This window comes from Accipiter gentilis, chromosome 3 (assembly GCF_929443795.1).
Source record: "Accipiter gentilis chromosome 3, bAccGen1.1, whole genome shotgun sequence".
Taxonomy (NCBI): Eukaryota; Metazoa; Chordata; class Aves; order Accipitriformes; family Accipitridae; genus Astur; species Astur gentilis.
The window spans coordinates 17,738,278-17,755,056 of NC_064882.1; the positions used below are offsets into that span (position 1 = coordinate 17,738,278).

Genomic DNA, 16,779 nt, shown 5'->3' on the forward strand with positions numbered 1-16,779 from the left:
TTTAATTTTTAATTTTTTTCAGAGCACATACTTTAAACAAGAAAATGTATATAATGAAATAATTTTGTTTGGGATTTTTGTGTGAAAATAAAATGACATTAATTTTTTTATTAATTAGGGCACCTCCGATAATAGGTTATCTTCCTTTTGAAGTTTTGGGAACATCAGGCTATGATTATTATCATGTGGATGATCTAGATAATCTGGCAAAATGTCACGAGCATTGTGAGTACAACTAAGTTGCTAAAATGAGCAAGTTTGCTTTATAGATGTTCAGTTTAAAGTTCGTTAAAATGTACAATTGTTGTAGTGAAATTTTGTGCTATATTTGACTGAAGTGTATTTGCTCCCATTCATTTGACATAATTGCATTGCTGATCTTAATCTTTTTTCTTTTGATACAGACCTACAAAACAGATTTAACTTTGTCTTATAATTTAGAGTTTTCATTGTGGTAAATTGGAGTGCACAGCACTATGACTAATACTTCTTGTTCTTCCAATAGCATTTAAAAGGCTCTGTGATGTTTAATAAATGCAAAAATTGTTTAAACATGTAATTGAATAAGCTTTCTGTTCAACTGTGGTTTTCTTTATAAAGCTGTATTTAAATTTTTTGCACATAAATTTTTCACAGTATGTAAAAAAAACTCACAAAAATGGAAGTTTGAGTTCTGCAGTTCTCTGAAAAATGCAGTGTAAAATGTTTTTGGTAGAAAGCTACAGTTGTAAACCTGTTCTTAGTCATTGTCATAATACTGAATTTAGACATGATTTGGGGCCATATGAAGCTGGGAAATAATGTTTATTATGTAATTGCAATATTTACAGACTGGAAAGACAGTCAACTTTATTCTTCACTTTTATAGTAATGCAATATGGGAAAGGGAAGTCATGTTACTACAGATTCCTTACAAAGGGACAACAATGGATTTGGCTGCAAACACATTACTATATCACATATCACCAGTGGAATTCCAGGCCAGAGTTTATTGTCTGTACGCACACTGTTGTAAGGTAAGTTATTTTTTAAAAATCTATATTAGAGAAAATCTATTGTCATGGGAGCTGTACTGCTGGTCTTTTTGGAGGTGGAGAAATCATAGCAGTTTAAAGAGTCATTGGAAAACTTTCTGAGATATTTGTAAGCAAGGTATCTCTGAGAAGTTTGGGTTTTGAGGTATGTTTTTAAATCATCCAAGAACATAGCAGTCACATTTGGTTTGTTCTTCTAGTTATGCAGAAGTTAGAGCAGAAAGACGACGAGAACTTGGTATTGAGGAGTCTCTTCCAGAGATAACAGCAGATAAAGTGAGTGTCTTCTATAATTTTATTTTACGTCTTCTTTCTTTCATACTAAAAATAATATGTAAGCAAATACACAGCAGCAAGAAGTGTTTTGTCCTGTTACAGATAAAGTAATTATTTTGATCTCTAAATAGTATGACTGTTTAAAATGATAAAGTAGTCTAGGAAGGGTGTTTAACTGTATTCTGCCGTGAACGCTTACCTTCCTCTTTTCAGGAGTTCATGTGCATGTAGTTATAACATGGCAACATCCATAAGTCCTTATTAAGACCTGATTCCTGCAGAGTTTGATTCATAAATAAATTTTCTTCCGTACTGGAAGCACCCATAATCTGAAAAACCAAGGTCAACACACTAAGATGGCTTAAAGGAATTCACAAGAGGAAAGCAGGAGCTATTTCATTGTGTGACTCTGTCCCACTTCCTAGAAGTATACAAAATTCATTTTGAATTAATGTTCTTGGAAGCTCAGTGAGTTTTAGATAAGCCAGTTTGTGCAGATGCTCGGTCGTGTTTTGCCTTGGCAGTTCAGTAAGTTTCATCTGACAGTGCTCCTTCTAGTGGAATTAACTCATCCTTTCTCAAAAGAATAAGCAGTTCACTCATTGCACTGGTGTTCAGAGTGAATTGAGTAGCTAGAGAAGGAGGTCAGCTCAGCAGTCAGTTTGTGGCCTATGTCTTCATGCATTTTGGTTTCTAGGTGTATATGGCTTTGGTTTGGTTTCTTTTCCAAGGATAAAAGCCACAAGTGGAAACTGAGCTTACAGATACCAAACAGGCCACTACTTCTGCAGTCACCTGTGTAAGGGGGTTAATTAGACACAGCATGGTCTTAGATATTTGCTAACAGAAATGTACATTGTGTGCTGAATCAGATAAAATAATTGTTGTTTGTGTATGTCCCTTCAGAGTCAGGACTCTGGGTCTGACAATCACATAAACACAGTGAGTCTCAAAGAAGCACTGGAAAGGTTTGATACCAGCCCCACACCTTCTGCTTCCTCCAGGAGTTCACGAAAATCTTCACATACTGCAGTATCAGATCATTCATGTAAGCACCAACTGTTAAAAATATAATTGCCTTCCTAGTGAAGGCTTTCTCTTCTTTACTTACTTGAACTAAATGCATAACTAGCCGTTAATCACCATTTTATGAAAGGTGTGCAAATGAAAATGTCCTTTTTGATGGTTCAGAGATCTGCTGACCACTCAAATTTTCAGAGGTTATATAGTGATGTTAAACCATGACAGGTGACTTCTTCTAAAAGTACAATAGCAGACCCTAGAACACTCTGTTTCAGTCCCTCAGATTGCATTAGTGTTGGATAGTCAGGGTAAAAAAAAGAGTCCAAGCCTTAAGCTTTCTTTTTATTCATGAAAAGCTTCCTGTGATTTGTTTATTGCAATGCAGAACTGAGATAACTATTAACATGTCTCTTTCTGTTGTAACTCTGAACATTGTCAGCAACACCGACTAAAATGACACTGGACACTAGCACTCCTCCAAGGCAAAGCTTATCTGGTCATGAAAAGACTACACAAAGAAGATCGTCTCTGAGTAGTCAGGTAACTCTTCAGAGAAAAATTTTGTACTTAATCGGTGTAATTCACCTTTAAAGTGTATTATTAAATCCATATAAACTTTGCTTTATTTCTTCTGAAAACACATAATTTAAACTGTAACAGTTTCACTTGGAATACGTGACTATCAGAATTGTATCATCAATATGCAACTTCAGTATACTACATTTTAAGGGAGTAGAATAATTAAGCATATAAGTATTTTTTGGCATTAGGGTTTGCAAGCTTGAGTATGAATCTCTGCTTTCACTCACACATAACTTTCTACAATTCTGCATTTTTAGTGTAGATAAGTATATAAGCAATTATATACATATATATATATAAAATTGCCAACATAATGCTATGTGTGTCCTTATAGAGAAATCATATAAATTTACGACTTTTAAGAATATTAGTGAATACTTTCATATAGTTTCTGAAATCTTAGTAACATGAGAAAACGTCATGCTTTGTGTACTTTGTGCTCATGTTCCAGTTGAATTAATACATTCACTTCAAAAATAGAATGCTTATTAAAATATGTATTTTTAAAAATTATCAGTGTAATAATAAATCAAAGGTGTCAACTTCCAAACTTGTTGAAAAAGTTTTTCCCTTACTACAAATCAGACTTTTGAAACAGTTGTCATTGTAATTTCTGTTTTTCCTGGTTTATACCTACTGCTTTTATATATTTTTAGCAGTGGAAAAACGATATATATGTTATGTATATAATCAATTGCTCTCATGTTTTTAATTCTCTAATATTTAAGGTTAGATATTTCAGGAAACATTTACTTTTTTTTTTTTTATGATGCTATTTTGGAATTGACACTTTATGTAAAGAAATATTTCATGTCAAGTACAAATTTCACTTTTCCACTTATGGAATGATTTTTTAAATCCTAGTCTTTAAGCTCCCAGTCTCTGGGACAACCAGTAGCACAGCCAACAATGTCTCAGCCTGCAACTTTACAGCTCCAGTCTGGCATGTCGCAGGTATGGATTAAATTGATTTATTGTTTATTATTTTTAAACAGTCTTGTTCTGAATATAAGGTTAATTTCTCTTTCAGAAGTTGAGTTCTTTGGTGCCAAAGTCACCTTTAGCATTATTCTCTTGAAAAGAGCAAATTTCCCAATTTGACAGTTTTCCTTTATTTTTTTCTTCCTGTTATTTGTGTGGGTATAGTTTTCAGAATTGGCCATTAGAAACATAGATACAAACACAATTTAAGATAAAATATTGTAGGACATGAATTTAAAAATCCATCAGTTATGCTGGTAACTTTCTACACATATGCTTGTAACACAAGGCAACTTAGTCTATGAAACACTTTTGTGAAATAAGGATAGTGGTATGAGGTCCAACCAAAGATCTATGTCCTGTAGATAGGACATAAGTATCAAAAGGTTATATTGACTTGTGGCCCATAGCAGATGTCTAGGAAAGAATAGAAATGGCAAATATAGTTTCTCTGTGGGCTCAGCCTTCAACAGTTTGTGACTGAGGGTATTCCCAAGTTACTTGCATATGTTTTAGCTCTGGGTGATTTTTTTTTGGTAAAGAGGTACAATTCTAGTTTTTAACCTGAGAGAGCTTTAACATCCGCAGTACCATGTAAATTACTAAGGCTTTTTATAGAGTCTTGGTGACTTGGACATGTCCTGGTTTCAGCTGGGATAGAGTTAACTGTCTTCCTAGTAGCTGGTACGGTGCTATGTTTTGAGTTCAGTATGCGAAGAATGTTGATAACACACTGATGTTTTCAGTTGTTGCTCAGTAGTGTTTAGACAAAAGTCAGGGATTTTTCAGCTTCTCATCCCCAGCCAGTGAGAAAGCTGGAGGGGCACAAGAAGCTGGCACAGGACACAGCCAGGGCAGCTGACCCAAACTGGCCAACGGGGTATTCCATACCACGGGACATCACGTCTAGTATAGGAACTGGGGAGTGGGGGCAGGGAATCGCCGCTCAGGGACTGGCAGGGTGTCGATTGGCAGGTGGTGAGCAATTGCCCTGCGCATCATTTGTACATTCCAATCCTTTTATTACTACTGTTGTCATTTTATTAATGTTATCATTATCATTATTAGTTTCTTCTTTTCTGTTCTATTACACCGTTCTTATCTCAACCCACGAGTTTTACTACTTTTTCCTGATTTTCTCCCCCATCCCACTGAATGGGGGGGAGTGAGTGAGCGGCTGTGTGGTGCTTAGTTGCTGGCTGGGGTTAAACCATGACAGGACACCAGTCAATTTCTTCTGCTATGGATGTTTTTGTTTAGTTCACCAAATCTGATGCATCAATTAAATATGAGTTCTGTGACATTTTCATACTAATGAATTTGTCCTCAGATTATGGCTATTAGCAGTTTAAAAAGCAGTGCTTTGCTACTGTGGAGGAATGTATTTACTGCTTATAAATTACATGTCATTAATTTTGCTCATCTTTTAATTTATTCATTGCACTACAGCCTGTGTTTCAGTTTTCAGCTCAATTAGGAGCTATGCAGCATCTAAAGGACCAGCTAGAGCAAAGAACACGCATGATAGAGGCAAATATTCATCGGCAGCAGGAGGAGTTGCGTAAGATTCAAGAGCAGCTTCAAATTGTCCATGGTCAAGGACTCCAGGTGAGTTAGTGTAACTGTTACAGGTTTGATACAGAGAATTTAGGCATCTAAAATGAGACTTGGGTACTTAATTCCACAAGGTGATCCTCCCTACCCCCTGTCAGCTGCCATCTAGACCTAATGTGCCTAAAATCCATAGCATCTGAAGCTACTGTTCCTGAGGTACCTGCCATTTTGCTTCTGAATGTATCTGGAAGTGCCCCAGTGTGTTTTCAATGTTGAGTAGCTCAAGCCTAGTTTATGCCTAAACCTAAATGTAAAAGGATGCAGTGGTTGTTACTTCTTGCAAAGTTTTGCAGCCATTAGAATATTTATCCAAAATGTGCAAGATAAGCATTTATTTCCTTTTTTAGATCGAGGGTGTCAGATTGATAATTTTTGTTTCTAAACTGTCCTAACTTATCAGGCTGTGGTCCTGCTATGCCTAGTGAAGAGGTTCTACTTTGCATGGTATACTGAAGTAGTTACTGAGCCAGAAAGACAAGAAGTCGAAAGGATGTATTACTCAGTCTAGCAGCTGATTACCTGATTTCTGTATTTTAACTGGTATATTTTTTTTCTAATTTTGTCATTCTCTTTTCAGCAGCCATCTTTGGAAGAAAAGAATGACCCTGTTGGGTTTTTCTAGTTAAAAAAACCACCAAACCAAACCAACCAAACAAAAACCTACCCAAAACTAAAATACACCCTAAGGAAATAATCTAAATATTTTCAGTGTGGATTGTGAATAAAGAGTAGGAAAAAATACTTCCTGGAAGTACTGAGTATGTTGCATGAATTCTGTTGCAGAGTAGGAGTTTCTGGCATGTAGCATTTTCAGTGTTTTATCCTGTCTAGCATAAGCCTGCCAGCAGTATGGTGTCTTGTAGATGCCTCAAAAGGAGAGATTCACAGCGCTCTTCCCATGCTCTGTGGAGGGACCTTATTCAGGACTGTGGAAACTAGGGCCAATAGATCTAAGTGCTGCACATTCTACCTTATTACCCTGTCTTCTTGTAGTCTTGGGCCTAACTTTTTGTAAAGACTCAAATATTTTTGTGCCAAATTCAGTTTATTACAACAATGTTGGAAAGCTCAGTATAATCATTATCATTTCTTGATTGCCAAGGAAGATTACGTTCTTGGTGCTATGCCTGGATTCTAAGATTTTCTTCATTTGAATTAGTTTCACTGCTGGTGGAGATCCTACAAATAGAAATGTGATCTCAAATATGTTTTTATCTTTAGACAGTTGTAGACTACATCACCAGTTAGTCTCTAAATAGTACTTTTTCTTTAAGAACAAATAGTAAACCTTAATGTTTAGAGCTCTAGGAATCAGGATTTTGATTCTTATCTTACCAGTTACAGTACAGTCTCTGAATACTGACCCTATATGGCAGTTGGGCCTTTTGCTCTAGGTGGTTGCAATGCAGTTTCAACACTTCTAATAACTAAGATAAAACTTTATCTTATATTGATATAAAATAATTAAGTTTAGATTCTCTAAAACATCTTGAACAATTAACAGATTTTTCTTAAAAGCTAACTTGGGGATTTTTTTTTTAAGATGTTCTTGCAGCAGTCAACTTCTGGACTCAACTTTGGTTCTGTGCAGCTTGCTTCTGGAAATTCTTCAAATGTTCAGCAGCTTACGCCAATAAACATGCAAGGTCAAGTTGTTCAGACTAATCAGACTCAAAGTGGGATGAACACAGGCCATATAAGTACCCCACACATGATACAGCAACAGCCTTTGCAGAGTACTGCAACACAGGTAAAATTCTCATTGATTTTGCTGGATAGAATATGTGCTCAAAACCATAGCTGAAACACAACAATTTTTTTTTTAAACGTCTTTTGAGTCATATTAATTTCTTCATGTTCCAAGTTTTACAATTGAAATGCATTTATGTTCTTGGTAATGCAATTTCAGATCTTATTTTTATGTTAACACTTAGGCATGTAAATAATTAATAACAAGTAGCTTTCTTGAAAGACCAGTATCACGAAAACTTTTAGCTTGCCTTTTTTTGAATGTCTATGATTTTTCTGTTGACAGAACATATAACTTGAGATTTGTACTAGGTGAGCTTGAAACCTGGTGTCCAGACAGCAAATAACCAGAAAAAGCATAGGAACAGGACAAGCATATATTGGTGGTTCTGCAGTTGACTTCTGTACTCTTCAGCAATTTGTCAGATGCTATAGGTGTATGACATCTGTAATGTAATAGCCTTTTTCTTCTATGAGTTTATTTAGTTTCTTTCAATTCCATGTAAACTTTTGAAATTCACAGTATCTCGTAGTGAGTTCTACAGCTTTACTCTCTGTAAAATATGATTATGTTTGTTTTTTAAACTTGCCACTCAGCTTATATACTGGGAAACACATTGAGCAGCTATTCGCTTTTCACCTTTTCAGTCATATGTGATTTCAGAGTTCTCTGACACATGTATCTCCGTAGAAGCCTGTCCTTCGAGCTGAACACTTTTAATTGGTTTGACCATTTTGTGTATGGAGGCTCCTTATACCTCCAATCTCTGTGGTCACCCTCCTCTGTACCTTTATCCAAATTCCATACTTTCTTTTTGAGATTTGTGAAGAGGCAGACTAGTGGTGGACAGTGTTACAATCTCAGCAGTAAGCTAGTTCCAAACTTTCAAATAAGAAATCAATTGATGTGATGTGCACATTTTAGTCTAAATCTGGCACAGAGATGCTAAAGGAGTGGAAAATAGGATTTTCAACGAACAGTATGCAAGTAGCTGAAAAATTCAGGAAAAAAAATAACCTGAACAGGAGAAGAGGGTAATCTAAGACATTTTCAGATGTCTGAGGGCCAGTCCCACCTCCAAATCCTCAGTCAGTAGAAATACCAGGGTACTTTAAATTAAGAATTCATTTCTAATAGAAAAACATTGGCAGCTGTGAAGTATGGGAAATGACAATGAGGAGAACAGCTGTAGTACCTGACTATTTTCAATTTACTATCTCATAAAATATTTTTTCTTTTCAGCATAATCAACAAAATGTGCTTAGTGGACACAATCAACAGTCTTCTCTTGCCAGTCAGTCTGCCAGTCAGTCACAGAACACAGTCTCGGCACCTTTGTATAACACTATGGTGATTTCTCAGCCAACAACAGGAAATGTGGTCCAGGTTCCTTCTAGCTTACCACAGAACAATAACCAGAATGCTGCTGCAGTAACCACTTTTACACAGGATAGACAAATCAGGTAAATATTCAACATTCAGATGACTTGCTATAATGATATGCTTACATAGTTCCATCATATACAAAAGGAACTAAAGTAGCATTAAAAAATCACGATTTATTAATTTAACAATATATGAATACAATTGTTAAACTAAACTTTGCCCAAAATAACATGTTCACAGGCTTATCAAGACCCATGCTGTTTATAGCAAAGTACGAACCTGACAAATCTCAAGTGCACGTGATGCTTGATTTATTTTTCCTAAAGAGACTCCAAATGTCTTTTTCTATTAACAGATTTTCTCAAGGTCAGCAACTTGTAACAAAACTTGTCACGGCCCCAGTAGCATGTGGAGCGGTAATGGTACCAAGTACTATGTTTATGGGACAGGTGGTGACAGCTTATCCCACTTTTGCTGCCCAACAGCAGCAGCCACAGACTTTGTCAATAACGCAACAACAGCAGCAGCAGCAGCAGCAGCAGCAAAGTCAGCAAGACCATCAGCAGCAGCTCACCACAGTTCAGCAACCAGCTCAGTCACAGCTGACCCAGCACCCCCAACAGTTCCTACAGGTAATGCAGCCTTCTCTACAAATTTTTCGAAGTCCTGACACTTTCAGCATTGCTAGTTTATCCTAGGGGTGCTTTATCTGAAAACAGAGCACTTAAAATAGCAACCTATGAACAAGCCTGATGCATGAAATAAGTTTGTTCTGTAGCCATTCTCTAAAACCTTACTACTTAAAGGAGAGGTAGACTTTCCTGTAATTTGACTCTATGCTTTGTCCTATTTTATGTCTTCTTCCCTTTGAATTGCTGCTCTTTCTTGAGCATGGGATGAAGAAACAGATGTTTCCCTTTAAAACAGTTTGCATTTTCTTTGCATTCACATATTAATGCAAGAAGGTTTGAGAGATGATCTCAAACAGAATTGCTTGGTCTGGAAAGCAGCATGCAACCCAAAGCAAGACATGACCCCTTAACATGAGGCATGAACATCTGTCTAGGCTACAGGGGAGGCTGAGCAGCAAGTAACCTTGTAAGCAGAGAGTAGAGAAGAACCTTGTTTTAGTGGAGAAAGAAGAGACATTGGATCAAAAGAGAAGGAGGCAAAACCCAAGGAGTTTAGAGACAGGAAATCTCGAAAAGAAAAGAACCAGAAGGTAGAAAAAATTGATGGGGAAAATCTGTTGCCATTTGTTGATTCCAATTAATTGCTGGCACGTGGCTCACCCAGCAGGTGATGCTGGTGAGGGAGATGTAGTTGTAGCTGGAACACAGAGAGGAAGTGCCTCCAAGAAGGCATGCATTAAAAAAATCTTTATTTGGCCTCTGATGTTGCCTTCTCCAAAGAAGGATAAAGTCCATGTAACTATCACGATGTAGTTTGTGCATATTCTTAACATTCGTTAACTACTCTGGGAATGTCAATTTTCCTTTTTTTAATCTTTAAGAGTATACATAATTAAAAAATCCTTATTTTAAAAATATTTACTATATGTGGTCTCCCATTTGCACTAAATTTGGGATCCTGTATGCAGGTGGAATATATACAAATGCAGTAAGTAATTGGAGGCTTAACCTACATTTATATGCACAAGGAATGGTTACAGTTCTGTTAAGGGCTGAGTAAAATTTTCTTTCACTAGGTCATTGACAGAAAATATTGACTTGTTGAAAAGATCTTTCATGGGAACATACCAATTTCAGTCATGCATCAGGCAAAGGCTTTTCAGCTGCAAGTTGACTTTCAAAAAGAAAGCTGAAGAATACCTAGTGATTTGAATTTCAGCATTCATTTATGTAGTGGGAGACTCTTGAACTGAATCAAACCAGGGCGCAGATTTGAATATGTTCTCTGGCAAGTCAGATAAATACTGTAACAACAGTGCTGTTTAGCAGGTTGGTAGCGTCTGTACCTCTGTTTCCAAATTTAAAAGTTGGTACAAATTTGACTTAATTCTGGTGAAACAGAAGATTTGTGAAAGATTAAGAGCTCCAAAGGTCTGTTCCTGTCCTAGAATTTCTTTCTAGGCAATAGTTTAGTATTTTTAATACAAACTATTAAAGTGCTAGACTTTGAAATGAAGCAAATGCTTTTTAAAAAGGGAGAAAAGTGTTTTTCCTGCCTCTGCTCCCTGGGGCAGTCTGATTCTGTAGGAGCAGCAGTCGATGTAGTTTACTTTCTGCTGCAAGAATGTGTTTCAGGATTGAGACATCCAAGTGCATTTGTACCCATCCTTCATTGCTTTTCTTCAGTAACCATAATCTTTTGGTTCTAAGAAGATTAATATTAAAACTAAGTACTATTTCCAATAGTAATACATCTCCTTCAAAGGGGATGTTTGGGTCTGCAAATGCGGCAGTTTCTTTGTGCATTTTGGCTGGGGGGGGATGAATGTGATCTATGCCAAATCATGCACTGTTTTTTCATTTGACTGCAATGACAGCCACCTGCACTTGTTAAAGTAGATTCCTTAAGCCCTGTTATGCTCTTGTGGTTTGAAATGAAGACAAATTGCCATGTGTTCCTACTCATTGTCACGGGACATTACAAAGACCAGTTACAGCTGCTTCATTAATTGGTCAGATGCGCTAATTAACTTTATTAGTATGAACTAACCTTTGCAATGTTTGCTAGTATGAATTAATCTTTGCATTGTTTGCTTAGCTTAAATGACCAAATCAGAAGTTGATTTTGATTCAACCCTTATGACAAGTTAAAAAGCAGCTAGGCCTGTATTTCTCAGTGCAGCAGGAAAAATAATCTTTTTCTGTTTCCGTGTTTTAGACATCCAGGTTACTTCATGGAAATCAGTCAGCTCAGCTTATCCTCTCTGCTGCTTTCCCACTACAACAAAGCACTTTTACTCAGTCCCACCACCAGCAGCATCAGTCCCAGCAGCAGCAGCAACTTTCGCGACACAGAACTGAGAAGATGACTGATCCTTCCAAAGTTCAGCCACAATAGTGTGGGGCTCTGCCTCTTCTTGAAGCAAACTACCAGGAGGGGGCTGCTCCACAAACAGTTGCACTGAGGCTACAGAGGTAGCAGTACGAAGGCTTTCTAACACCACAGTGTTGAGATCTACTTCTAACTTCTGGAATCTGTTAAGAAAAGCCACAAGATGATGATGGGGACATGGCCAACTTTGATAGTTGCCCCAGTTTCTGTGTTCTGAAGGATTTGCTGCCATGTGTTAATATGTCCAGGTGAGATATCAAAATGTGACTGAAATGAGAGGGATGCTGAAAATATTGGTATTTTTATCAATCCTGTACATTTTTAAAGTATTGAAATGGACATGGAGCAATTGTTTGAATTAGCAGAAAAAAACGCCAGGAATATAGTCCAAAAACCATCTAATTTTTTTCAGATGATTACGGGACAGTAAATATTTTGAAAATGTTGTGTGAAATCCAGTTCTCTGTTGTACAGATGCTGTAAAATATTGTGTATATGTCTGCATAAAAGGAGAAAGAGCAAAATATTTTATATGATGCATGAAAATGTAATCTGTTATTTGTAGGTTTGAATATGTTTCCCTAAATTCTCACGCCATACTCAGACTAATGTTTTCCTCTGTTCTACCCTTTTGTTTACAACATGATGCATCATTATTTTCACCCTTAATGTGGGCACAAGTCTCTTGTTTGTGCTTTGTCTGTGATGTCAGGGTTTGTTTGGTGAGGTGTATAGTGTGTTGGTTAGTTGACTTCTTGAGGTTAAATTATTGATGAAGCTGTTTGAACTGTTGATCATGCATCAGGGTTCAGGACATTCAGATTCATGAATATCATCCATCATTTCATATATAATTCATAGTTTTATTTGAAAAATAGGAATTTGCACTGCTTTCTTGCGGATGGTTTGGAATTTTATTCCCCAAAGCTATCTTTTGATATAGTTCATAGTTGGAAATATTTATGTAAAAGGTTTAACAAAAATGACAGTAATTTTCAAGAATGTTTCAGTTATAGGAGTAATTTGCACAAAAATATATTTACATTTAATAACCTTTTGGGCACTTTTTAACCACTTTCTCTGTGGTGAGAATTGTAACTTGTTAAAATATGTTGGAATCTTTTTATTCTCCTTCAAAAATTAGTCAGAACTAATTCAGGGTCATTTTAACAACAACAACAAAACCCATAGTGCCTTGATTTTAATTCAGGTGATAATGTTGAACATCTTGAATTACAATGTCTTGAATCTGTAACCATTTTCAATTTTGAAGTCTTAGTACATTGTCAACCAAACTTGTGTAACTACTTCATAGATATTTCTGTATTGTGTTGATTTTAATAATGGTCTGAGTTGAGACCATGAGCATTTTTGAGTGGTACTCCCCTTCAAACACTAGCCAGAAACAGAGGAGTCTCTAAAATCTCCGACCTTGAAGGTAATACTCTTAAAAGATAAAAAAACCTGAAAGTGTAGAACTCCTTTTGCAGGAGGAGGAATAGTAAGCTGATTTTTTTGTTGTGGTTTTTTTTTTTTTCCCCCCAATCATTTTCATAGCATTTAAAGTGTGTTTTGGGGGAGATCACGATTGCATTTAACACTACCAGGCTATTGATTTAAGAGATATCACTGGACTAAGACTTCAGAAGGCGACTTCACTTTATAAAGAAAATAAAAAGTTCCAACAGATATGATGTGCTATTTTAAGTAAATGTTCAGTAGGTTTTTATGGTACTAGTTTGTGGAAACCAGAACTTCAGAGGAAAATGAATAAATGCTGATAGATCTGATAATTAAAAACAAAAACAGTAAAAGCAGTTAAAATTAGTATTAGGGAGAGAAAGCTGGATTAATCTTGAATACTGAGGAAGAGTTGAATGAATGTAACCAAATGGTGAGGGACTATGTACTATGTACTATGAAACAGTTTGATTGTATTATTGGATGAACCAAACCCGCACGAAGGTAATACCAGTTTAGCCAAGTATTTGGTACAGTTGGTTACGTTTTGAGGCTAGCCTTTGCCTTTGCACGTGTCCCACCATTAGATCTTTGTTATTCCCCAGTTATAAAGCAAGAGTTTGGCACCAAAAAGCACAGCAGTGAACAAGGAAGGAGAGTGTGAGAAACACAGTACCAAAGAAAATCAGATTGCTTTCTGCTCCAAGAAGCCTCTTGCAACCTGGAGCAAGGAACCGATGCCAATACCAAACATAGCAAGGAACACTTCCCCTTCTTTAAAGGGATTTCTGGCATCCTCTGGGCTGTAATAATTGTCAGAAACCTGTTTCTCTAAAGTTCTATGTAAAGAAATCCTGCCTTGCTCTACTATCCCTACCACACCATTCCACCTGTTTCTAAATTAAGCTGCGTTGACTAGAGGTCTGTGCAATCAGTACTTTTGCTTAATGGAAAATAGGTTAGATAAAAATGTTTTTAACCAATTACAATAATAATGTAGCACTAAAAAAAACCTGGGAGAGCTTTAATAGTGCTGTTAGAACTATTGAATTGAATAGTGGTGAAATAGGTTTATTAAGCTATTACACTGAGAATTACAGAAAATAGAGATACCAGCCAGACGGTTAACGACGCAGCTTTTTATATAAAGCTTCGTTTAAACTTCTCTTCCCATTTCCCCTTCCCAAATACTCTGGTGTGCTGCTATAGGTCTGTTGGTAAAAAGGCTAAACTAGGTGAGAGAGAAATTAGATGATGACAATAGCATGACTGCTGAAAGAGAACTATGGAAATGTATGCTTTGATCCAGAAGCTTTTCGTAACCTCAGAGAGAGGTCATTCAATTACAGAACTACCAGCTAGTAGAGAAAGTATAGAAGATGGGGAGATTCAAAGAAACTGGAAAAACTTAGCACGCATTTTAAAAATTCCTGCCATGAATCAGGCAAATTTTTTACAGAAGTGAGTATGTAGAACTCGGTCTAGATTCTGTGCAAGTATGCAGATGCTCTATTTCACAGCTGGTGACTAAAAAGTGTATATTTAAAAGGTGTGCAGCTCCCCCTGTTGCTAATCAGTTGCTGAACTGTCCTTGATTTGTAGCGGGAAGAGGACCAGGCTATTGCCTCTTTCTTAATCAGCCTTTTGCTTCTGCCCGACTCATTTAGTACAGTCATAGACTTATTTGCAACATCCTGATCAGTAGGACAATAATGAATGCTGTGATGCTGCAGGTTCTGGAGCATAAACATTACAGAATGACTCTGACAGAAGGAAAGGAGTCTGTTAAGGAGAGGATTGTATTTATGAAGAAATAGGCTGGTGCTACCTGATGGAGTGAAAAAGATGGCATAGTTGCATGGAGTTTAGGAGACAGACATTGTTTGCCTGCGATGGGTGAGGATTTGAAAAAAAGCTTCTAGGATAACTTCAGAGAAAAAAAAAATATATAGCTATTTTTATATTATATTTAATATATATTATATTTGTATATAAATATGAAAGGATTCTAGTAGGAGCTCTCCATATGCCTTCCATTTCATCTAGAAGGTTTACCTTCTGCACTACGGTTCCAGTGTGTCACCACCTTCTGTGGGCATCTTGCCTACTGCCAAACACCAAAATTAGTAACCCAGTATCCTTACAAGAGATAGGTTTCATTTCAGCTTTATGTAAAAATGAATAAAATAAAGCTATATCAGGCAGTTTTTCACAGAAAAAGAAATTCTCTTAAGATTCAAATAGCACTTTCTTTTTTTTTTTTGAGTAATAACAAGCACTTTACTGAAAAGACTATTTGAAAAGCAGTTTATTTCTTTAGTCAGTGAAACTGTTAAAAAGAGGGGGGGCATCGAGGAATAACATGCATAACTGTCAAGAGACATTTCTGGAAAATGTTTCTTTAATATGGTGATCCTTTGAGGCTCAAAGTGCAAGATTAAAAAGGCTTCTAAAACTGGTTGGCTTTGTGTTTTATGTGGCCGGGGAAGGGATTAATAATGATAGCTTCCTTGGAAGGAGACTTTTTAAGTTGCACAGTTGCCTATGAGAGAGAATCATCTGGAGGCTCATTTGCCTGTTCAATAATTCTGAGTGTCCCTTAGGATTATAACTTGTGTGAAAATGTTCTGAAGGTTTAAAGATGTGGCCTTTTTCAAATGTTGAAGTCGATTTGAGAACCATTTATATTTTCAGAGATTTAACCCAGGTATTGTTATGAGTGTTTTAAATGTTGTGGCATCGGGAGATGTCAAACATGTCAGATTCATAAGTTTCTCTATTTGAAATCATTATTAAAATTAGATGTACAGTCAGAGGGCCGGAAAAATGGTTATTTTGATTAAAAGGGAGAAGAGACTAGTTTTAATAATTAACCTTTTATTTTTTTACTTATCCCAGGTGGAAAAAGTTGAAGAAAATTAAGTGAATTTGGATTAAAAAAGACATATTTAAACAAATCATAGTAGATGAGACAACTGTGAGAGAACATTTGAAATTGTCTTGGTTGTCCATGAGACTGGATAGTTGCTTTTTCACTATCATGATTTTTAACACTACATTCCTTGTCTTTTTTTTTTTTTAAAGGTGATTTTAAGCTCTGCTATGCTTCATGCTATGTCATCTGCATGAATTTTGCCAGCATGATATGCTATATTCAAAGAAATTGTACCTAAATAAAACGGGGGGGAGGGGGGAACACAAAACACTGTGTCTGAACAAAATACTGTATGGCCTAATATAGACACCCCAGCTAAGACTGAGAGATGCTGCATTAATAGACAATCAAAATGGGCAATTATTTATGAAAAACTTTTGGGAATGGTCTTAAAGTTGTTCCTGCTTTGAAAGCAGTTGGTGAGTTGTCTTTTTTTAATAAGAAAGGTAAAATATTTATTTTCAAATATATCAGATTTGAATTTTGAGTTTTTAAGCAGTGTTGATTTCACAGTGTCTTGGGTTTCAGTTTTGTTTTGTATTTTTTTAACTGGCATTAGATTTGTATACGTCAAAGAAAACAAACAGAAAAACCCTAGTGCCGCTCATATTGACGTCAGGAAATGTAGATACAGTTCCCTGGTGTTCATGTGACCATTACTAACTGTCAATTTTTTAACTGAATAAATGTAACTCATTTAAAATTTTGCTTTT

The 16,779-nt window shown here is 36.2% G+C and overlaps 1 protein-coding gene across 11 annotated transcripts in view; it reads left to right on the forward strand.

Annotated features, from left to right (window-relative positions):
* CLOCK (clock circadian regulator) overlaps positions 1 to 16,769 on the forward strand; it is a 67,136-nt gene extending 50,367 nt beyond the window's left edge. For 10 of the 11 annotated variants that reach the window (XM_049831495.1, XM_049831481.1, XM_049831489.1 and 7 more), the window contains 11 exons: positions 119 to 225; positions 869 to 1,016; positions 1,235 to 1,310; positions 2,217 to 2,358; positions 2,773 to 2,873; positions 3,780 to 3,869; positions 5,346 to 5,504; positions 7,054 to 7,260; positions 8,503 to 8,723; positions 9,002 to 9,278; positions 11,497 to 16,769. In XM_049831495.1, coding sequence (XP_049687452.1) covers positions 119 to 225; positions 869 to 1,016; positions 1,235 to 1,310; positions 2,217 to 2,358; positions 2,773 to 2,873; positions 3,780 to 3,869; positions 5,346 to 5,504; positions 7,054 to 7,260; positions 8,503 to 8,723; positions 9,002 to 9,278; positions 11,497 to 11,676 — 1,708 coding nt within the window. In that variant the 3' untranslated portion in view covers positions 11,677 to 16,769. The remainder of the gene's footprint in view (positions 1 to 118; positions 226 to 868; positions 1,017 to 1,234; positions 1,311 to 2,216; positions 2,359 to 2,772; positions 2,874 to 3,779; positions 3,870 to 5,345; positions 5,505 to 7,053; positions 7,261 to 8,502; positions 8,724 to 9,001; positions 9,279 to 11,496) is intronic. The other variant, XM_049831554.1, reaches the window with a different exon arrangement.
* The last annotated feature ends 10 nt before the right edge of the window (positions 16,770 to 16,779 follow it).